Below are 25,006 nucleotides of genomic sequence, written 5' to 3'. Positions count from 1 at the left end.
TTTGAAACCGATCTTTTGTTGTCATTCTTCTACACTATTTTTTTTTTTAATGTTTATTCATTTTTGAGAGAGAGAGAGAGAAAGAGAGAGACAGAGCGTGAGTGGGGGAGCGACAGAGAGAGAGGGAGACACAGAATCCAAAGCAGGCTTCAGGCTCCGAGATGTCCATAGAGCCCGACGTGAGGCTCAAACTCACGAACTATGAGATCATGACCTGAGCTGAAGTCGAAGTCAGACACTTAACCAACTGTGCCACCCAGGCGCCCATGTTGTTCGGTTCTTCTAAAACCTAACCCACTCTCCTTGCTCCAATGATGTAAAATGTGTATATTATATATAAGGAAACCTATTTTCCCAATGCCATTACTTACATTAGCTTACAGTTAATCATTAGAAATATATATTTGTATGTTAGGCAGCCTCTACATACTTATTTCATACATATACAACATATCAACTGAAACATTTGCCATATTCAATAATACAGAAAACCTCACTTTTTATAGGTATACTAAGAAAACAATTTTTACTGTCTTTCATTTCCATGATTTGCCACTAGAGAGTCCTCTCAAAAAAACAGGACACTGAAGAGAATGGCAGGGAAAATGAAACTGTCTTTAGACTAATGAATGGCTCTATTCAAACTATGAAAGTGAAATACAAGTCAAATATAGCTATCAATGAACAAGAATTATTATTTTTTTAAATCCAAGGCAGCATAAAGTAGCAATTACCAGTGTTTACCTAAATAGGGACTATTTATATAAGATGGATATCTTTTCTCTATTGCTTTGAAAAATGAGCAAAAATTTAAGTACCAGAAAATTTAGAACTGAATAAATTTTTAAAATCAGAATGATCTGTTAAAGACGTATTATGCTAAACTCTCTGTAAAACAGAAAAACCATTTCAAAAACATGAAAGATGAGGGGTGCCTGGGTGGCTCAGTTGGTTAAGCGTCCAACTTCAGCTCAGGTCATGATCTCGTGGTTCTTAGGTTCGAGCCCCACATCAGGCTCTGTGCTGATAGCACAGAGCCTGGAGCCTGCTTTGGATTCTGTGTCTCCCTCTCTCTGCCCCTACCCTGCTCATGCACGCAGATATAAACATTAAAAAAATTAAAAAAAACAAACAAACATGAAAGATGACTTTTAGGTTTTAATATGGCTCTTTATGCCAGGTATTCAAAAAATATAGAACATTTCACCAGTATTTATATACATTTACTGAGTATACTTTTAAAATGTATTGGCTCTAATCACATTTTAAGAAGTCTTTTTTGCTTACCAAGATAAAATTGCTTTCCTTCTATAAAATAATTTAAATGGTAAACCTCTCATACTAATAAAACATAAAATCAAATAACGAGCTTTTTTTTTTTTTTTAACTCTCAGGCTAGCAAAAATTTAAAAGACAAATTATCTCCAGTGTTAGGGAAGAGGAAATTTCATATGCTGTTTATGGGAATATAAATTGGCATAATCTTTTTTGGCTGGTAGTAAGTCCCTATCTATTAATTTAAAAATTCCATGGGGCGCCTGGGTGGCGCAGTCGGTTGAGCGTCCGACTTCAGCCAGGTCACGATCTCGCGGTCCGTGAGTTCGAGCCCCGCGTCAGGCTCTGGGCTGGTGGCTCAGAGCCTGGAGCCTGTTTCCGATTCTGTGTTTCCCTCTCTCTCTGCCCCTCCCCCGTTCATGCTCTGTCTCTCTCTGTCCGAAAAATAAATAAATGTTGAAAAAAAAATTAAAAAAAAATAAAAATAAAAATAAAAAAAATAAATAAAAATTCCTTGATCCAGGAAGTCCACTTCCAGAAATCTGTCCCACCAGTGTACCCCTGACAGGAATGAAAGGATATATATACAAGACAACAGTTCAAATGCCCCCTAGTCTGACTAAAGTTATTACAAATACATACTATGGAATTATGCAGCCATAAGAATGAGGTTGATCTATATGGAACAATATGGAAAGATGTTCGTAATAAATGGGGAAAAAGTAATTAGCTGCCAGGGTGCATACATATATAGAAAAATATACAGAGGGGCGCCTGGGTGGCGCAGTCGGTTAAGCATCCGACTTCAGCCAGGTCATGATCTCGCGGTCCGTGAGTTCGAGCCCCGCGTCGGGCTCTGGGCTGATGGCTCGGAGCCTGGAGCCTGTTTCCGATTCTGTGTCTCCCTCTCTCTCTGCCCCTCGCCCGTTCATGCTCTGTCTCTCTCTGTCCCAAAAATAAATAAACGTTGAAAAAAAAATTAAAAAAAAAATATACAGAAAAAAAAATATATATAACTATCAGAAAGGTTATATATCAAATTTCAAACTGAATGATTACTTGGGGGAGTATTAAATTGAGAAGTGATGGTTAGAGAGAAAGAAAATTTTACTTTTTAAATTCTATGTTTATTTTAATGACAAAACCAACAGAAATACTGGATCTAAAATAAACAATGCTCACTTCGTTTTATACCTCTATCAAGATTACAGACCAAGCTAGTAATTCCAGAGAAGCCAGACAGACACTCCACTCTCTCAGCCCCATTCTTCAGCCATTTACCAGGGCTAGCTGCTAATTCTATTACAACGAAAGGATCCTGGGGGAATAGTCAATCCCTTGCCTACTGGCTCACTTGGACAAGGATTTCCTCAAAAGGACCACAGAATCCAGCCTATGGTTGACTCTTTCCAGTATCTATTCCCACCATACTATAAGGAATGGGTAAAAACCTCAAATGCTTATAAGAACCAGACAAGTAAAGGTAAATGAATGTGTGTGAGAGAGAGAGAGAGAGAAAGAGAGAATACCACCTCTGTCTTTGGGCAATTGTTCCAAAGTGACTACTTTTCCCTGGGGCAGAAATAAAATAGACCTTGGTGACAGCCAATCTTAACCCACTTCACATGGGAAATGAAGAAAAAGTTTCTATATGTTTGTAATAGGAACATAAAAGAATAACCAAACAATCTCTAAGCAAAGGGAGACTTTTAGCAAGAATGTGTAGACTTGGGGTGCCTGGGTGGCTCAGTCGGTTAAGCGTCAGAATTCAGCTCAGGTCATAATCTCACAGCTTGTGCATTTGAACCCCGCATCAGGCCCTCTGCTGTCAGCATGGAGCCTGCTTTCGATCCTCTGTCCCTATCTCTCTGCCACTCCCTTTCTCTCTCTCAAAAAGAAATAAACATTAAACAAACAAACAAAAAGAACATGGAATGCCTTAATTCTATCTGCTTAATGTAAGAAGGAAAAAAATCATTTCATAGGATATCAGAGATACTTGGGGTCCTCATAGAGAATTTTCCTGAGGACGTCCCAGAGCAAGCTGGGTTGCTACTACTCAACTAAACCAAAAGGAAACTTAGGTTCAGTATTGCAAGATCTTTTGATTATTCAAGAGAGTTAGAAATACAGACTCTTCCTGGAAATTACAAATTCGTACTCTTCAAACAGGACTTCAAAGCTAATCCAATGACCCTATGTTTAGAAAGTTTTCTATTAGAAGTTAAAGATTCTTTAGGCCAAGGCTTATGCCTTAACTCACATTTAACCCCACGGTGCTTAATAAAAATTTGCTGAAGGGAGGATGGATGGATGGACAGATTGACATAAGGACAAGAGCTGAACTGATAATGAAAGCTTTGAGTTGAAAAAAATCTAAGATGTAGCAGCAGCACAATAGTTAATTTAAGAATTTTAGAAAAACTGTTAAATACATTTCAAAAGCTATCTTAAGAAACTATATATCTGCCAATTAACTGTCTGCATAGCTATTTTGAACTAATAAGAAAACTTCAGTCTCCTACTTTGCTCTGATATAGAGACTAAAAAGCCAATTATCTGAGATAAAAGAGAAATAAAGAAAAAAATCTATGGATTAGCCAATGTCTAAACTAATGATATAATTCCCTAGGCTACAGTCCTGGGAGCTATTCTATCCAGCCTAGAAAATGCCAGACATCACTCTTCCCAGTATCCTCATTATCCTCACCATCCACAACAACCTTATTGGAGCTAATCTTGGTCCAAGGCTACCATCTTCCTCTTCATTTTCTAGTCTTTAAAAAAAAAAAAAAAAAAAAAAAAAATCACACAATTACCTCTACAATTACAACCTGTAACCTCATGTAGGCGTTCAGGTTTCTGTCTGAGGCTATATTATGCAAATTCCCATTTGGACCATGATTCTACCTCAGAATTCTGTAGTATAAAACAAATACATGAATACTATGTTTTATGTCAAACTAGAAGTAAAAATATCGTATGTCACACAGAGAAAATAAAGCTTTACATTAAATATACAAGTAAAATTGTGACCTATATATAGACATTTATCTATCTGTATTTATAACTTCTTCCTAGGATACATTATGTTTTTGAATACATTATGTGTGCATGCATGAGTGTGTGTGTGTGTGTGTGTGTGTGTGTGTAAAACAGAAAACATATTCTTAGTAAGAAGTCAAATAAATTCCAATAGTTATTTAAATTAGCCAGTTAGAAAGATCTACAAGTATCCTACAAGTATCAGGTAAAACTAAAGTTAAGGCCCAACTGCTGACAAATATAAACATCCTACTAAATTGTTAAGCCACCTCCATCTTTCCCATAATTTAACCAAAGCAGTAAAAAGATTCAAATTATTTAAAACAGAAGCTAGATGAAATCAGTTTACATATAATTCTGAAAGCTGCTTAGAATCACTACCCAAGAGCATACTGAAAAGTTAAGACTGACAATAGTCCCTCACTATCTAAAAGAAAGAGAAGTCAAAGACATTCTAATTGAAAATTAACTTCTTCATTTTTAAAATTAATTACTAACAAAAGAAAATATACTCACCTCTTCCATTAACTTTTCATTTGGTGATGATGTACAAAGACAAACAAGGTAAGTTTGCTTAAAACTACCTTTTGTACCAATCTCTGGATGGTCAGAACACAGCTTTGCTAGAGCAGTTGCTTGACTTAACTGATTGGTTTTGATTAGATGTTTAATTCTCATATCCAACAAGATGGGACCCTCAAAAGCTAAAAATTCATTCACTTTAAAAAACAAGACATAATAGATTATTAACATTTGAAAATTCATTTGCAATACAAAACTTATCAGGAATATATATATATTTTTTAAGCACAGGAACTACTCCTCATTTTTCTTTGCAATTTTCTATTACTGTCACACTATTACAAAATACTTGACCTTAATAAGCAAAAGGAGATTACACTGCTAACTTTTAAAAGTTGCATTAAATATTTTTACCTGAGAGTACCATTTAGAATGAAGTGAATTAACTTAAAAATAATTTTGTATTGAATTCTAATAGCCATTGCTATTAAAATTATAGTAAATTCTTTTCCTCACATTTATTCTTGAATACCAGAAAGTAGCATCCCTAGAAGTTTGCAGTACTGGAGCATTACACACTAATACTGGTAACCACAAAAGGATACTTGGATATGCTAGAGGATGAGATTCAACCAATAACTGTGTTCAGTACTGATGATGTATTTTTTATTTTACAAAGATGAGGTCTATTTTGCTTTAATAGGTGTTCTAAAACAAATTAAATATCTATAGAAAAATTAAGGGAGTGGGTGAAGTCTGCTGAAACTTCATAGGTTTGTAACTTTTAAAATATTAACCGATAAACCTCAACATTTCCTCACGACCCACTTAGGCATAATACACTTCTACTCTGTTCAAGTCTTTGAATTTCCTACTGCCTGTTTGATGAACTACAAATAAGAATCTTTACTTTTTGTATTTGTGAGGGAGAGTCTAAATTTTAACAGTGCAAATTTAAACTCTTCCCTGTTTTCTTTATCACAATGAGAAAATCATGTTTAAAAATCTACTGGGTGATGGCTAGCCTGAAACCTTTGGAAGGCTTTTGGGAATACAATTTTAATACTCCAAATAAAACACACAATTTCTCTCTTTATGAACAGACTGGAAGATACGTCTAGTAAGCAATTTGTAAGTTAAAAGATGGAAAGTGAGAGATGTTCTTCCTTTTTTAAACACCCTTTGCTACCCACTAGTACCTTTATTTTTTAGGTATAACTGTACTATATTCCTGTATTCCACTGTAAAAAGACTCTCCTATAAGACAGTATAATCATGGCTCCTCAGTATTAAAACCATGAGCATATAAGCATTTTAACACAGAAACCCAAATTCCATCCTTTTCTTGAAGTCTAGACCTTTGTACTTGCCACTTTCTATTCTACTCTCTGCCACATTAAACTAAATCAAAAAGTATAAAGACTGAACAGAGAGAAATAAAACTAAACATAACTTTACAGTGCCTCTGACTATATGTCTTACATATATGGAGCATTACTTTTTTTTTTTTAATATCACATGATTCTACTGGGGACAATTATATTGCAAATATCTTTTAACAGTTTAGTTCACTGCCAAACCAAAATCAGTAAAGATTTTAAATGAGAACTTAAAAAAAAAAAAGTGAAAATAAAGTTGTTCTGGCTATAAATAAGTCACAGACTTAAAAAAGTTTTACTTTCCTAGTCATTCTTTCAAAAGGAAAAAGCCAGCAATACAAAGTCTGGGAATTACTTAAAATATTCCCATTAAAATTCAAAACCAACAAATTCTGAGGACTGTGGCAAAGAAATTATTTAAAGGTGGCAAGTATTTAACAAAACTGATGACACTCCGAATAGAAACTCAAATCGTCCCTAAAATCTCAAATAGCAACATATAAATTAGAATGACAGATTGTACAAAATAATTTCTGTGCTAGTTCAATGTATAGGAGGATATATGTTAATACTGTAAAATGTCAAAAACATAGTTGCACGTGGATTTTTTTTTTTTTTTTTTTAATGATAAGAAACCACTGCCACGCTTAGGGCAAAATTGATTCCAAAGAAATACAGAGTATTAGAGCAGAAGGGACTTTACAAATCATTTTGTCCAGCTCCATCATTTGGCAGATGAGTAAACTGAGGCTCACAGAAGGTAAGTAACGTCCTAAGGTCATACAGCCAGTTAATGACAGAACCAGGACCAGAAAGAAAAAATGGGTCCTCTGACTTCCAGCCTAATACAGTGGTGGCATTAGAAAACAAAATTCACATTTGACTAGTGTGTCTACTTTTTTTTTTTTTTTTTAAGTAGGCTCCACGCTGGGCATTTTTTAAATAGGCTCCAACAGGGGACTTGAACTCATGATACTGAGATTAAGACCCGACCTGAGATCAAGAGTCAGATGCTTAACTGACCAGGATGCCCCTAGTGTGTCTACTTCTAATTAGAGTGGCACTGTATAGCAGTGAAGAGCTGTGAGGTGGCATTAACTTTTAAGGGAAAATAATTCTGAAGCACGGGGTTCAAATGGATCAAAAGTAGATTATATCTTAATACCCATTTCAGAACGTAATAAATGCTCACTCTCCCCCGCCTTTCTCCATTTCTTCCTCACTGCTTTCCTTTTTCCCATTCCTCTGTATCTTTCTCTATTCCTCTCCAATCCAGACATCACAGATGTTATAACATCACCTCAAAGACTATCTGTTTTAGTGCTTGCCAGACTTACGAAAAAAGTTTTATATTTATCTTTGAATAACTAGTCATAGCACATCTCATTTCTCACCTTGCTTTTCCCATTCCCATTCTAGAAAAGTAAAAATATCCTGAATTTTACTGGTGTGTAACCTTTTAATCTATTTTACCTGTATTTATGGACTTGAACAGAAAAGCAGGTTTTACCACATTTGAGACTGTCAAGAGAGCTGGATTACATAAAATGACAATGTAAATGAATGTTTAGCCAGTTCAATTGAGAAAGTAAGAAATGGCCTCTTCTCATAGAATGCCACATACATAATATTTAAAAATACTAGTTCCTACATTAAAGATAATTAACTTTAAATATATTACAATATATATGTTGGATTTTTGTGATAAATCATTCCACAAATACCAAACGAGCATGTCCTATGCACAAAAACTTAATTCAGACTAGGTCCTGAATTTTCCTCAAAGCGGAATGAACTTATTAATTGGATGTGTATCTCCATGCCAAGATCTGCACACGATTTCCTCTGTAGCATCTCTGAACTAGCTATTTAACAACCATCTCAAACTCTGCATACAAAAATCTCTATACTGGGATGCCTGGGTGTCTCAGTTGGTTAAGCATCCGACTCTTGATTTTAGCTCAGGTCGTGGTCTCACAGTTTGTGAGATGGAGCCCTCACTGGGCTCTGTGCAGACAGTGCAGAGCCTGCTTGGGATTCTATTCTCTCTCTCAAAATAAATAGATAAACATTTGGTGGGAAAAACCTCCATACCACAGCATATGTCATCTCAATCCACTTAGTTGTACTCAAAGCCAGGAATCTAAGAGTTGGCCTTAAAAATGCTCTCTCGTACTTGCTTCTCACCCACACATCCAATCCACCACCTAATTCTGTCACTTATAATTCCTAAATACTCAATCCATTCACTCTTCCCCATCTCTACTCCTGCCATTCACCCACTCCTCCCAGCCCAGTCTTTAATCTACCAGACCACTTTGTTAGTCTCCTGCATCCACTCTTAAGCCATCATCTCCACTAGGACTTGCGTCTTCTTTTCTTTTCTTTTCTTTTTCTAAAGTACACACTTGATTGTCTTCTCCCAGTTTAAAATCCTCCAATGGTCCCTTTGCCTTCAGGGTAAATTCTAAAATCTTCATCATGGCCTACCCGAATCTGCATTACCTATTCCTTTTTAAAAAATACAATTTGTATTTTATCGTAAAAACAATTTAGCATTTAGATGAGAGAAAAAAAACGCATTCAAATTGGAAAGAAATAAAATAATCGGACTGCAGATGACATGATCTTACATATAGAAAACCCTAAAGATTCCACACACACAAAAAAACAATTAGAATAAATGACTTTAGGGGCGCCTGGGTGGCGCAGTCGGTTAAGCGTCCGACTTCAGCCAGGTCACGATCTCGCGGTCCGTGAGTTCGAGCCCCGCGTCGGGCTCTGGGCTGATGGCTCAGAGCCTGGAGCCTGTTTCCGATTCTGTGTCTCCCTCTCTCTCTGCCCCTACCCCGTTCATGCTCTGTCTCTCTCTGTCCCAAAAATAAATAAATGTTGAAGAAAAAAAAAAAATTAAAAAAAAAAAAAGAATAAATGACTTTAGCAAAAAGTTACAGGATACAAAAATAAATTGCATTTTTATACACTAGCAATGAACAACCTGAAAAGGAAATTAAGAAAAACAATTCTATTTTACAATATTAACAAAAAGAATAAAATACTTAGAAATAAACCTAACTGGGGCACCTGGGGGCTCAGTCGGTTGAGCGTTCGACTTTGGCTCAGGTTGTGAGTTCGAGCCCTGCACTATGTGCTGACAGCTCGGAGCCTGGAGCCTGCTTCAGATTCTGTCTCCCTCTCTCTCTGCCCCTCCCCTGCTTGTGTTCTCTCTCTTTCTCTCTCAAAAATAAACAAACATGAAAACAAATTAAAAAAAAAAAAAGAAATAAACCTAACCAAGAAGGTGAAATGCTTGTCCCTGAAATCTATAAAACATGGCTGAAAGAAATTAAAGACACAAGCAAGTGGAAAGATTCCTGTGTTCATAGATTGAAAGACTTAATAATTGTCAAAATGTCCACCTATCAAAACAATTTAAGAATTCAATACAATTCCTGTCAAAATTTCAATGGCATTTTTTGCAGAGATAGAAAAATTTAGCCTAACATTCATATGAAATCTCAAGGGATTCCAAATAGCCAAAATAATTTTGAAAAAGATCGAAGTCTGAGGTGTCACACTTCCTCACTTCAAAATAATTTATAAAGCTACATTTTCAAAACAGTGTGGTACTGGCCTAATAACAAAGATATATAGGCAATGCTGTAGAACAGAAAGTCCAAAAATAAACCCTCACATATATAGTCAAATGATATTCAACAAGACTGCCAAAATCACTCAATGAGAAATGGACAATCTTTTCAGCAAATGGTGCTGGGAAAACTCATATCCACATGTAAAAAAATGAAGTGGGACACTTACTGTATACCATATAAGAATTTAACTCAAAATGGATTGAAGATCTAAATTTAAGACACAAAACCATAAAACTCCTAGGAGAAAACAAAGAGGATAAGCTTGAAGACACTAGACTTGGCAAGGATTTATTGGATATGACACCAAGGTACATACAAAAAACCCAAACACGGACAACTGGAACTACATCAAACCTAATTTTTATGCATCAAAGGACAGAATCAATGGGGTGAAAAGGCAGCCTACATAATGGGAGGAAGTATTTGCAAATCATATACCTGATAAGGAGTTGATATCCAGGATATATAAAAAATGTTTAGAACAATAAAATATCAAATAATCCTATTATAAAGTGGACAAATGACTTTAACAGACATTTCTGCAAAGAGGATATACAAAAGTCTAACACATGAGAAGATACCCAACTAATCATCAGAGAAATGCAAATCAAAACCACAATGAGATATTACCTCACACCATTAGAATAGTTATTATCAAAAACAAACAAACAAACAAACAAAAAAACAACCCAGAAAATAAATGCTGGTGAGGATATGGAGAAATTGGAACCTTTGTGCACTGTTGATGGGACTGTAAAACGGAGCAACTTCTATGGAAAACAATATGGAAGTTCCCCAAAAAGTTAAAATAGAACTAGCTACCATATGATCCAGTTATCCCACTTATGGGTATATATACATAAGAACTGAAAGGAGGGTCTTAAAGTGATATGCACATGCACCCCCATGTTTACAGCAATATTACTCATAACAGCCAAGAAGTGGAAGCAATCCCAATGTCCACCAATAAATGAATAAACAAAATGTGGTATATACATGCAGTGGAATATTATTCACTTTTTTTTATTTTTGAGAGAGAGCATGCGAGCGAGGGAGAGAGACAGAATCTTAAGCAGTCTCCACACTCAGAGCAGAGCCCAACACAGGGCTCAATCCCACAACCCTGGGATCATGACCTGAGCTGGAATCAAGAGTCAGACACTCAACTGACTGACGCACACAGGTGCCTTAAAAAGAAAGGAAATCCTGTCACATGCTACAACATGGATTAGCCTTGAAAACATTATGTTAAGTGAAATAAGCTAGTCACAAAAAGGTAAATATGGTATTAAAGTAATCAAATCATAGAAACCAAAAGTAAAATGGTGCTTAACTACTGGCTGGTAGAAGTGGGTAGGGTAGAAGGTGTTGCTATTATTACAGAATTTTAGTTTTGCAAATGAAAAAGTTCTGGAGACCTGTTTTACAACAATATGAATATACTTAACACTGAACTATACACTTAAAAATGATTAAATGGTATATTTTATGTTACATGTTTTTAACCACAATAAAAAAAAATAAATTAAAAAATCAATGCAGCATTGTTAGTCACAAAAATCCAAATTTAGAAATTTAATAAAAACACAACACGTCAAGCTCTGGATAAGTGGCTCTTAACCCTGGCTGTACAATTATCTTGATCTTACAAAAAACTACTGATGCCTGGGGCTCAGACCCAGAGACTATGGTCTGAGGTAGGCCTCTTAAGCACTGAAATGTCTGAAAACTGTCCAGGTGATTTAGGCACAGCCAGGATTGAGTACTACTGCTGTAGGTATCTAGATTTCAGTGCCCAAATTACCAATTAGGGATAGTCTTAATAGTCACCCCACCCCTCATCCTTTCTTGAGGGAATATATTACACTTGTAAGAAATAGAATTTTTACTTAAAAGATTTCAGTCTTGCTTCCTTTTTCATTAATCTGAAACTTTATGGTCATAATGGATTATAGTAAAAATTTATGATAACTGAATTTTTGACATGATTGAAATGAAACAGAATTTTTAAAAATTAAAAAAAAATTCTCTGTCAGAGCACCTGGGTGGCTCAGTTGGTTAAGGGTCAGGCTCTTGGTTTCAGCTCAGGTCATGATCTCACAACTTGTGGGTTCAAGCCCAGTGTCGGGCTCTGCGCTGGCGACACCAGCCATGCTTGGGATCCTCTGTCTCCCCTCGCTCTCTCTGCCCCTCCCCAACTTGTGCTGTCTCTGTCTCAAAAATAAACATTTAAAAAGAATTTTTTATTTAATAAAAATCCACATCATAGGTGAACCTAGTTAGTACGCAACATTAAAATTTTTGTGTGAAGTAAGATCTCATTATGAGTTTTACGTTTAAGTTCTGACATATTTATCCACATAACATTATTATAAAATACACTCATTAATGTTTCAAGAAACCAGTGAGTGTATCTTAAAATCATTTTTAGTGAAAATGAAAATATGGGGGTCACTACGTTTATATTTAATTACATAATAGTAGAGTATAAATACAAATATGTCATCAGCCCAAAACTGTGAGTGAATACTTTTAGAAGCTTACTGTAGTTTAATTGTCAGCTTAATTTTATCCCGTCACTGATCCTCAAGGATCTAAGGGTTATATACAAGTAAAAGGCAATCTAATTTAGTAGTGATTTTTAAAAATAAAATCTAAAATGTTCCCTTCAGTTATTTTGTATACCAAGACAAGGTCAGTTAAGGGCAAAGAAGAGAAGGGGACACAAAGCAATAGAAAAAGGAAATTAAACAAACAACAGAGGAAGGGAGGGAGGGACAACCAAAGACAAACAAGTTAGGTCAACTGTACTCCTAAAAGTACTTAATACAGTCTTTAAGGTTTTCTTTTTAGTAACTTTCTGTAAGAAATGTCCTAACACAAAAAAAGTGTCAGTAGATTTAAGTCTAGGTTTCAGAGTCACCTCTTCTGGCATTCTCTGTATAGACAGGTAAAGACATATATATATCTCTTTATACAAAAATATATATATTATATATATCTTTATAAAAAAATATATATTGTATATATCTTTATACAAAAAAAAAATACACCAAAAATGTACCAAAAGAGTGAAGGAACTACAGATTTCTTATCCAAAAGTAAATGCAGCTGTAATCATATCTGGCCTCATCCTATTTACCTGGAAAGTATGAGTTATCACCTGCTGTCTCCTCCCATCTCCCCTCCCTTCAAAATACTATTATATTTTATGTATACTAATACCTGATAAACCAAGGAACAATTCTCTACCTTCACTTTTAAATGCAAAGTTTATTACTAAAATAAAGACTTATTTTCTCACAAAACTCTTAAGGATTTATAAGTACTGTGGTAAAGCTTAAGCTTTAGAAATTTCCTTTGAAAAAGAATTGGTTCTGGGGGGAAAGACACTGCTGGGCTTCAAATTCAAGAAAGGACTGGAAAGATGATAAAAATTTAATCTGTGCAACTGCAAATTATCCCAATATATCAGAATAAGGGGAAAGGCTGAAGGGATTCAGTGTGACTGTAATAGGGAGCTCTCTCAGAGTCTAGATTGTAAAATGATGACATATACAAAAGAAGGGGAAGCAGGCTCAGGACCAAGGATACACACACCCTGAGTGTTATAGACCTGGTACTAATCTGTGTGAATTGTTATTAAAGCTAGAACCCAAGATGGCCCCTAGCTCACCAAAAATGTTGAGAACAATCAAACTGGCAAAGGTGGGTACCTTCTCGAGAAAAGTCTGCTGCTTGGGTTTGACTATGTATTATTTATAATGACAGAGAAAAGGGAGACTTCCTCTTTTCTTGTGGTGGTTCTGATAATAATAAACTTTAGATTTAAAAGGATAGATAGGAAAATGTAATTTTCAAAATGGGGCTGAGCAACAGAAATAATCCTAAATAAGAGTCTCAAAATTAATTATATTAAAAACATGGCTTGTGATTGTTCAGAGGAAGGTATGTGAGTGTTAAGTGACAAGACAGATTCACTGAACACAAATTAGGTTATACCTGTCAAATTATCCCAAAATGTCCCCAAATGTATCAGAGACCCAAATACAAAATGCAAAACTTCTATGAGAAAAAATCTATAGAACTCTAGGTTTGGTAGTGAGGATGTATGTATTTATGTATGCATGTACTGTTATTCTATTTGATTTTATTTCCGTATAGTTAACACAGTGGTAATGAGTTTTTAGATAAAACACCAAAAGCATGATCCACAATAGAAAAAATTCCTAAGTTGGACTTCCTTAAAATTTAAAATTTCTGCACTGTTAAGGAAAAGGATAAGCCACAGACTGAAAGAACATATTTGCAAAACTTATAAAGGACTTGTATCCAAAATATACAAAGAACTGTTAAAACTTAACAATAAGAAAACAAATGATCTGATTAAAAACCAGGCAAGAATTCTAAAGGGATGCCTCATCAAAGAAGATATACAGATGGCAAGCATGCATATGAAAAGATCTTCAGGATCTTATGTCATTACAGAAATTGTTAACTGAAACAAAAATGTGGTATTACTATATACCTTTTAGAATGCTAAATTCCCCCAAATAGGTAATACCAATTGCCAGTGGGGGTCTAGAGCAATAAGAATTCTCATTCATTGCTGGTGAGAATACAAAATGGTATAGTCACTTTAGAAAAAGTCTGGCAGATTCTTACAAAGCAAAACATAGTCTTACCATAAGATTCAGCAATCTTACTCCTAGTATTTACCAAACTGATGTGAAACTTGTGTCCACACAGAAACTTGCATGCAAATGTTTATAGTAGCTTTGTTCATAAACAGCAACTTGTAGCAAACAAGAGATCTTTTAACAGGTGAATGGATAAAGAAACGGGATGAAGAATCTTTTTTATTGCTAATCAGCAATAAAACAGCAATGAGCTGTTAAGGTATTAAAAACATAGAGGTCTTTAATAAGCAATAAAAAATATTCAGCAATAAAACAGAATGAGCTGTTAAGGTATCAGAGACATAGATGAATGTTAAATGCATACTGCCAAGTAAAAGAAGCTAGACCAAAAGCCTATAATTATGAAAATCTCAAAAAGGCAAAACTATAGAGATGGTAAATAATCAGTAGTTGTCAGGTGTTCAGGAGAGGGTTAAATGGGTGAAGATAGTAGATATTTTCATGGCAGTGAAACTATTCTGTATGATACCATAATGGTGGATACATGGCCACCATGCATTTGTCAAAGCCTATAGAACTTTACAGAACAAAGAAGGAATCTTAAGACATGCAAATTAAAAAATTATTTAGGAGGTTGGGGACACCCAGGATGAAATGCAGAATACGGCAAAAAAAAAAAAAAAAAAAAAAATCTAACTGTACAACAAGTGTGACGAAAGAACTTTACTGGAAGAGGTGGGGAAATACTCATCTAACTTTGGATGAGTGGAGCCTATCAGAAAAATGGCAAGATACTGTACACAAGCATTGTACTCTAATCAATAAAGCCGTTTTCCACAGAGGTAGAAAACATGTACACTAAGACTGACTAATTAAGTACACAGATGGCCAATGGTGTAGGAGGTCAGTCTGAAAAGGCTACATTATTGCATGACTCCAATTATATGACATTCTGTTTATGTGAGAGGTTATAGATAAGCAAGAGAAGGCTAGAATGATCCTTGTGGTATGGATTTGAGTGAAATACATCAGCATGAACACACTCATATTTAGTTTAATACACATACAGCTGGTTACATATAGAAATATTTACAGATGTGTATATACACGGCTTAGCATACCTACATATATTTTCTTGCTTTGTCTGTTGAAAGGTCCTAGAAGCAATGACACCTCCACAGCAATGAACACACCCAGTTATCAGATCTTAGTTTCTAATACTAGTCTCTAAGAAAAAGAACAAGGGCTCTTTGGAAAAATAGCTGATTCTAGGACTGGGGTAGAAAATATGCAAAATAAGCTGGAGTACCTTACAGTGTCAGAAAGCAAGGAAGTAGTCAAATGAAAAACATAACCCACAATGAAGGGGGTATGTAAAAGGGACGCAGAAGTTAAATCAAAGAGTTCCCAACGGCCAAAGCTGGGACAATTTGAGCAACTAAAATAAAGTAGTATTGGATTATCACCAAAGTAGACAATGAATATCCATTAGTCCATACTGATATGAATAAATGACTGAATAAAAGGGTTAAAAGACAAATCTGTGTAGAATTCCAAATAATCTGTATAGATACTGCCCCCTCAAGAAAGTGGAGCTTAAATTTCCACCTCTGAAGTGTGGTCTGTATGTAGTAACTTCCTTCCAAAGAGTACTGTATGGAAAGGGAGGAAAAGAATAACTTTGAAGTGGAGAAACTTGATAAACACATTACCTCATCCAGGTAATCAAGTAATGTTAATATCAACAATGAGAAGTCATGCGGAGAGTATGTACCCTTGATATGATGTGATAACAACGACATTTTACCTCTGTGATCTTCCTCCCCAAATCCATAAGCCCAGTTCTAATCATGAGAGCAACATCAGATAACTCCCAGTTAAGGGACATTCTACAAAATACCTGACCAGTATTCCTCAAAACTGTCAAGGTCATCAAAAACAAGGAAAGTCTGAAAAACTGTCACAGCCAAGAGGAGCCTAAGAAGACATGACGACTAAATGTAATGTGGTATCCTGGATGGGATCCTGGAACAGAAAAAGGACATTAGGTAAAAACTAAGGAAATCTGAATAAAGTATGGAAGTTAATAACAAAGTATAAATATTGGTTTATTAATTGTGACAAATGTAGCATACTAATTTAAGATATGAAGAGTAAGGAAAATTGGCTGTGGGGTATATGGGGACTTTTCACAATTCTAAAACTATTCTAAAAATAAGAAGTTCATTTTTAAAAATAATAAATTAGGTCATAGTAACCTCAGTATTAAACAACACTACTTAAAAGAACTCTAGCCAAGTACTTGTTATGGTCTTTCACCCAATCCTTATATACAAAAAAGGAGAACCATGGAGCAGACAAAAAGAAAAATAGGAATATTTGATCAAACAACCATAATCAAACAGTACTGATTAAAGGACTAAAAGCAAGAAGGAAGATTTCTAGAAATATCTCAGGGGCTAGGTTTCTGGACATGACCATTTTATGGTTATTATCAAGGATGTGGATGTCAACAGAATATATGTTAATAAGAGGAAACTGGTAAGGACAAAAACCTTGAATAACAAAATCAAGACTTAAAAGAATATTGACAAGTTGCCGAGACAGAATAAATCTAACAGTGAAATTAAGCAGAACGGGGAAAAAAAGGCAATGCCTTGTGTGCCAAAAGACAAAGTATAAAAATGTAGTTGAGGGGTGCTTGGGTGGCTCAGTCAGTTGAGTGTCCAACTCTTGATTTTGGCTCAGGTCATGATCTCACAATTCTGGAGTTTAAGCCCCATACTGGACTCTGAGCTGTCGGGCTCTGTATTGACAGCACAGAGCCTGCATGGGATTCTCTCTCTCCCTCTCTCTCTGCCCCTCCCCTGCTCATGCCCTCTCTCTCTCTCTCTCTCTCTCTCAAAATAAATAAATAAACTTAAAAAATGTAGTTGATAATTTAAGGGTAGCATTTGTTTTTTAAAAATTTTGTGTGATTTTAGTAATGTCATCAAGTTGTATGATATGACTACCCAAAACGGTTAATGTCATCTCAAGTCACACTAACACGTATAAAATGTTAGGATGAAAAATATGAGAGCACCAATGACTTCAAAGCTGGCCAGATCATATTTAGGGTACACATGAAGTTCTAAGAATTATACATTAAAGAGAACAACAAAATGCACTGAAAAACAGGAATCATGGGGACGCCTGGGTAGCTCAGTCAGTTAAGTGTGACTTCAGCTCAAGTCATGATTTTGCAGTTTGTGAGTTCGAGCCCTGCGTCGGGCTCTGTGCTGACAGCTCGGAGTCTGGAGCCTGCTTCGGATTCTGTGTCTCCCTCTCTCTCTGCCCCTCTCCTGCTCGCACTCTTTCTCTCTCTGTCTCAAAAATAAACATTAAAAACAAAACAAAAACCAGGAATCATGAATGTAGATTTAACATCTTTAAAAATCTCAATTGCTATGGCATGAAAGAGGGATTTATACTTTGGCATGGCTTTAGGGGTAGCACTAGATCCAAAAGATAGAATTCTAAGAATGTAGTTTTCGCAATTTTCACAGTGAAGATTTTCTAATCATAGGTTAAGAATGGACTGAACTACCTAGCAAACCATTCTCTAGAAGTGTTCAAGCAAAGGCCAATTTATTATCAGTGATGTTTTAAACGGGAGTTAAAAGTGGGCTTTAAAAAAAAAAAAACAAAAACATTCAGTCTTTCCAATCTTGAGATTATGACCAAAGACTCAAGTAACATGTAAGCTTCAAGTTCCTGTGATATTCAAAGGCCATCTACCTGAATATGTTAATTTAGTTATTACAGTTACTTTATTCTAGGATGCTAAAACCTTAAAGTGAAACCAGCATTTAAAATTTTGAGTTCCACCCACGCTCAATCCCCCAAATCAAAGAGCATTTCTTGGTTTAGCTGGGTTGTAGTGGGTCCAAACTTACTCAATTAAAAAAAAAATTCAGAATTAAGTAGATTACTGTTCAAATGCATGAAAACTCTAGAGGCTTTACTATAAACTAATGAGCACAGCCTACTGAGGTGTACTCATTCTCTCAGCTCTAGCTCTTCACTTCACACTTGCTGTAGGCTAGATTAAGTTAAACTAAGGGGCTAGAGAGGTAAAACTAAAAGCTCCCCATCCTTTTCAACCATCAAGTTTGAAAATGTAAATCAATTCGTATTTCTGTGTAAAATGTTAATTCCTCCAAGTTTTCCAAAGCAGGTAATAAACATACACTTCTAGTTTATGTGTGTGATTAGCCATAAAATAACTCCCATCAAAGAGACATTCTAAGTAAAAGAGGACCAAGTGAAGACTATGGATGCAAAATCTCTGTCATTTCACATCTGAGTTGTATTAAAGTCTGGCTACCTATAACCCATTGTACTGTAAGAAACTCCTCTTGGCTAAATAGTCCACAAATTACTCTAGTAGCTATGTCAGGCAAAGAACAAGAAATAGAGCAGCACAGAAATGGGCAGAGACTTTGTTAATAGAAACAATGTTAAGCACATTTAAGCAAGTAAGGAAACTGAGCACATGCTCTTTTAAAATAAATCTTAAATCTCTGCTAAGGTAAAGATTCCATTTTCCTGTTTAGCGTAATGTGTAAGTTTGGCAAAAATGCTATTCAGAAACTAACAACAGAGAAGAGGAGTTAATTCTTTAATTTAAACTAGGTGCAATTTTATTTACAGGTTTTAGGCTAGGTGCCAACAGGCATGATATAAAAAGGAGAGAAGTCCTGACTTCAATTCCTGGCTCTGCCTCACATCACTGGCAATGTGATATAGAAAAGACAACCAATCTTCCTGAGCCTCCATTTCTCATCTGTAAAATAGGGACAATAAAGATCCTGCCTTTTTCACAGGATCATTGTGAGGGTTAAATGAAACCAGTACTTCTAAAAGCACATTTCAAACCGTTAGGAACTATACAATGCAATTTGATATTATTATTAATATATTACATCCAATATTTCCAAAAGCTGGATAGATCAGAAAGTATAATTTGATTATAAGAACAAAGTCACAGTGGTGATAGTATACTAGGATAAAACTAATATGCCAAAGGCAAAAAAATCTAAGATTCTCAACTTTTAAATGTTATTATTAATTTAAGTAATGAGAGTCCACTCCCCATTTCTCCAAGGTCTTGAGAACACTGTGGCTAATCTGTAGGTATCCATGATGGAAGGCAGTACTAAAAATCATCTGGCTTATGAAAATTAAGAAACAGATAACATTGCTAGAGCTATCAGAAAAGCATGGAGAAATGGTTAAGAGGGGAGCCAGGTAGAAAAAAACCAGCTTGAAGAGAAGTTTGGAGACTTGGTAAATATCAAGATACCAGAAGAATTCACAAGCAATGGCCCTAACAACACTTTCTCAGGGCCTTCACAATTTGCTATTACATAGCAAAATACCTAGGGTTCGCCATCAATCAACAAGCAAAGCAGCAATAAACAGAAGTAGTTTATTTACTTCTTCAGTTAAATACCCTGGGAAAGGTCTGGATGAAATCTGGGTACTTTCCTAAACAATTTCAAGAAAAGTACCAAAGACTGTAACTGTGGTCTTCTTCATGGTGTATACAATTTTTGAACTCTTTTGAACATTAAGTGTTATACATATTATTAGTGATTTAGCCACCTACTTCAACAGGATATCTGCCAGTTTAACTGGAATCTTTACTGCCCAAGCTCATCCAATAACAACAAAACAGAATAAAATAAGATGGAGCAACAAGCTGAGAAAGAGTACTAATCTTAAAGGCAAAGACTTGAGAGTTCTAGCATCAATTTCTGGCTCTGTTTTGAGGAAAATCATTTAACTACCCTACTTCTGCTTCTCCATCTGTCAAGTAAGTTATCAAATATAAGCTAGACTGCCACCTGTCAGGATGTTGCAGAGTGAATTCCTCTACTGAAAAGATGCTGGGAAAATTTTTAGTTTTTCTGTTACTCTAAGATTGTGTAATATCCTATAAATACATCTTCCCCCAAATAAAGGTGAAGGGCCTGAAGCACCTCAGGTAAAATTTAATTAAATGGTCCTTCTCTAGGAAATCTTGAGATGAATTATACTTATCAAAACAATTTTTTAAGTACTCATTTTTTTTCTAGTCTAGTGATTTTTATTTTCTCTCTCTCTAGAAAATTTACCTTTATCCTTATCCAATGGTTCCTGGGAAAGAATAGTGCACAGTACCGGGTTTTTCCACACCCCAGTCTCTTGAGCTAGAGTAGCTAAAAAATGCAATTCACAGCTGCCATTCTCCATCAGCTTTTCATGAGCTACCTATAAATATTAAATAAACATCCAAAGAATTACAACAGATTTTTAAAAGCAAGCTTATCAGGCTCTAAATATAATACTAACTTTTGAAAAGACTTTTATCTTAAAATTTTCACATCACATTACAAAGTGCTGAATTCCTTTACTTCTGATTTTTTCAAGATGAATCTCAAGAATTGTATCAATTATAAATTTTAATAAATACAATGTATTTCTAGAAATAAGTCAAACTTATTTTTCCTCCAAAATCTAAACCAAGAGCAAAGTTATTTCTCAAGGAAGCTATCAGAATATCCATAGCATAAAAGACCTTACACATTTTATATCCTGTATTAGTAAAAAAAAAATAAAAACAAAACTTTTCCCAAAAAACTACCATTAATAAGTGACAGATCTGCATCAAGGCCTAAGTGACAACATACACATATCCCAATAAAAGGGACTTTTGAAAACAACTAAATGCATGATTTTTCATTTATTTATTACATAGCCTTGGCAATATTCTATTTAAAGCTACGACACTAAAACTTGCTTACTAGTTGTTTCCAAGTGTTCATGCATTTAGTGTATTCTTCGAAACACAAAAGGACCAATAGTTTTTACCCAATTCAGAAACTGTTTATTGGGAATGTCTATGGGCAAAGGACTAGGGAAGAGAGCAACTGGTCTTGCATTTATGGGGCTTATACTCTACTGGGGTAAAGAAAGGGGAAGCACAGGCTAAATGAAACAAATGCTGTTAAGCAGGTATAAAATAACCCCAAGGAAGCTCTGAAATAAGAGCAAAGTGTTATGGAAACTCTTAAAGCTACATACTATGTTTATACAAAAAGTCTATTCCTCAGAACCATAGAATCTTCCCACTGCAACAAGTTCCAGGGCTTGAAGAAATTTTCTTTAAGTAATTGCTGAAAGCTACTGTATAAGGATTTAAAGAGTTATTTCCTTCTCATTAACCCATATGGAAAATATCAACTAGTGCTTCTGTTTCAAAAAGGAAAGTTTAAAAGTTTATCTTATGTCAACAAACAAAATAATGAGAAATTCAGTATTATATTTGCATATAAACAACTTAATTCAGGGATAGAGTGCCAAACAATGAAAAGTTCTACAATAATTATTTACCTAAAAATAAATACTTGCTGGGGAAATAACCTAAGACATGAGGTACTGATATGCTGAAGTAGAAACTACATGATCAAAAAGTTATTTGCAACGTGACAAACAAGACAAGACACCTTCACTGCCACAAACAATTAAGTATTATGTGTAAAATACTATGTGAAATCCTATAATATTAAGATATGAATCCTACCTTCAAGAATTTTGCAACTGATGAAGATTTTAATGGTTAATATTGAAATAGGAAAGCTGATTTCTCTACCTAAATATAGTTTATTTCACATGCTTCTAAAATTTGAGAATAAAATTCTCTTTAATGTATCTCCTACAGAAAAACATCAAGCCAAAACATATTTTAAGAACTCTGGTTAGAGAAAGAGACAAGTATACTTTGTGAAACTAGCTAGCAGAAACATTTTTTAATTAATCAATTAATCAAAACGTACTTGAAGCTATAGTATATCCAGCACAATCTAGTGCTTGAAACAAAATTTAACATTCTTGAAAATATTCCAAGACAACTAAGTACTAAATTGTGTAGTACTACGTAAGGCAGAATAATAGCACTAAATAAAAAAGACAAAGCATGTGTTTTCAGTTATAGGAGAAAAGCATGAACTCTGGAATAAAGAACCTTGATTCAAATGACTACTCTGTAAAATCAACTGTACAAATTTGGGCAAATAAATATTTTAAAGTATGAGCCTCAGTTTCCTCACCTTTAAAATGGGAAAAATATACCTACCCCCACAAAGGATTATATGATATATTAAATTCTTATAAAAATATTGCAGATGTTCAGCAATTAAACTGTTTCTAAATACAAATTAGGGCATTTTCTTTTGTTTTCCCTTACTGGTCTGGCAAAGTCCTAAACTGATCTTAAAGAACAGTGCAATATTCAACCAATCTATCTAAATGTATATATCCATTTAGCACACATTTATTGAACATCTACTATATGCATGACATTAGCGTTAACAAGAGCTGCAATTAATGCTTTAGTTAGATGTTTTAAAGTGTAACCAAAAAATTTATATAGAGTAAAGAAAACAGACATAAGATATGCCTATATGAAATCTAATAGGTAGATATTCTCACCTGCACCAGTGTCTGAAACTGTTCCCACTGTTTATCTGATAACTCGACAGGTAGGCACAATAAAAGTTCAACACAGCTTCTAAAAAACAAAAAATTGGTAACGATAGAAATAATTATTAAGATTCAAAGTAAAATAAAACAAATAATTCTAGTATCAGTAGGTACCCCAAAACTGTTCTATTTAAACTATCATAAAAGACTGAAATACAGAATTAAAACAAAAGAGCTGTATCTGATTTTTTATTTACTCAAAGGTCTACTCACAATGCCAAGCGTTCCAGAACCAATGCTACATTTTCACATTCAGAGGTAAGATAAGGTCGGGCTTTAACATAACTTTGGATAGCCACTGTGTATACCTCCAATAAAGGTAAAGGATCTTCTGAAGTTTTCCATTTCTCTGCATATTCAAGGAGTGTCTGTTTTGGAAGGAATAATAAAAAATATTCAATGTAAATCAAAATACATACTGGCTAATCAGTTTTTCTCTCCTCCCTGAGAAATTCTGAAAAATAACATGCTTTATCTATGAAAACAAAAAGTAGCTTATACCAATTAAATTATTAAAAGTAATAAAGCCATAGTCTTATTTCTAGCAGCTCTCTAGAGGAGAAAAGATTAGTGTTAATTCATCCAACAACAGCATCATTTCATGAAGGATGACTTCCTTAGTCAAAATGTCACCTTTCACCCCCAAACTTCTAAGATTTAAAAGTTGTTTTAAAAACAAGATACCTAGAGACCAGCTTGACCAGGAGGCATGTAGTAAAGAATTTCAAATATTTACACTTCTATTTTTCATATAGGGAGCATAAAATTGAACACCTAAAATAAATAAATTGTATATATGGTCAGAAGAAATTAACTTTTCAGTTAACAAAAAATAACGGTACAACATATTGCTATTTTTTATGACAAGTTTTATCATTTAAAAAAAATCATCTAAAGAACTTCAACAAATATAAAGTCAAATAACTTGTATAATAAAGTGCTTATTTTTTTTAAATAGAAACTACTCCTCATCCCTTAATGAAGTAAATATTTCAAATGCACCATATCAGAATTACTAAAAGGAAAAAACCCTGTTTATTCTATAGAAAGAAGAGATGGAATAAACTGGCAGCAGCATTTAAGCAGACACCCACATTTAAGATTCTACAACTATTAAAATCGTGGGTTACTAAAAAGTATTGTCTAAAAGGTTCTATAAGTATGCTAAATAAAGGACTCTAATTGTTTTTATAATATAGAAAACTGCCATAATTGGTCCTCTTCACACTTGAAGATTTAAGACTCGTCTCATCACATGTGTAAATTCAGTGTCCTTTCCTAGAAAAGAGGGTGTCTTGAATGAAAACTCCATGAGGGCTTATATTTTTTGGCCTACAGAAGCAGTTTTTAAAAAAATATGTAGGGGCGCCTGGGTGGCTCAGTTGGTTGAGCATCTGACTTCGTTCAAGGTGATGATCTCGCAGTTCATGAGGTCAAGCCCCACGGTGGGCTCTGTGCGGACAGCTCGGAGCCTGGAGCCTGCTTCCGATTCTGTGTCTCCCTCTCTTTGCCCCTTCCCTGCTCATGCTCTGTCTCTCTCTGCCTCTCAAAGATGAATAAATGTTAAAAAAAAAAAAAAAAAGTAAAAACAATATGTAGATAGGTAAGAAGGTAGGAAGGAAGTTAGGAAGGAGGAAGGAAGAAATTACATTCTACCATTAAACACTCAAAACACTGCCTTGTCTTCTCTACTACCTCTAATAGTAGTTAAGTGATCAGAGAGGATAAGGAAGGAAGAAAGGACAAGAAAGGGTAATCTGGTAAATTTAAGAGCAATGCAGCAACAACTCACTTTATGAGCAGTCATACATACATCCACAGACCCTGACCCTCTCCAAGTTGGACAGAAGTGCAGGTAACCTGGAGACCCAAGCACTCACTTGGCCACTGACATCGGAAGTGAGGACAATCTTGAGGGACTGAA

General features: G+C 34.9%; 1 protein-coding gene across 3 annotated transcripts in view; it reads right to left on the bottom strand.

Annotated features, from left to right (window-relative positions):
* Nucleotides 1-25,006, bottom strand: part of ZNF292 (zinc finger protein 292) — a 96,384-nt gene that overhangs the window by 22,262 nt on the left and 49,116 nt on the right. The window contains exons 2-5 of one of the 3 annotated variants that reach the window (XM_040474104.1): nt 23,296-23,450; nt 23,032-23,110; nt 20,676-20,811; nt 4,837-5,039 (exon numbers count right to left, since the gene is read on the bottom strand). In XM_040474104.1, coding sequence (XP_040330038.1) covers nt 4,837-5,039; nt 20,676-20,811; nt 23,032-23,110; nt 23,296-23,450 — 573 coding nt within the window. Of the gene's footprint in view, nt 1-4,836; nt 5,040-20,675; nt 20,812-23,031; nt 23,111-23,295; nt 23,451-25,006 lie in introns of those variants that run through there. The other 2 variants (XM_040474105.1, XM_040474106.1) reach the window with 2 other exon arrangements.

The sequence above is a fragment of the Herpailurus yagouaroundi genome, unplaced genomic scaffold, assembly GCF_014898765.1.
Source record: "Herpailurus yagouaroundi ecotype Mexico unplaced genomic scaffold, PumYag 139, whole genome shotgun sequence".
NCBI classification, from domain to species: Eukaryota; Metazoa; Chordata; class Mammalia; order Carnivora; family Felidae; genus Herpailurus; species Herpailurus yagouaroundi.
Note: the sequence above shows the minus strand (reverse complement) of the source record. Positions and strands in the feature narration are given on the sequence as shown.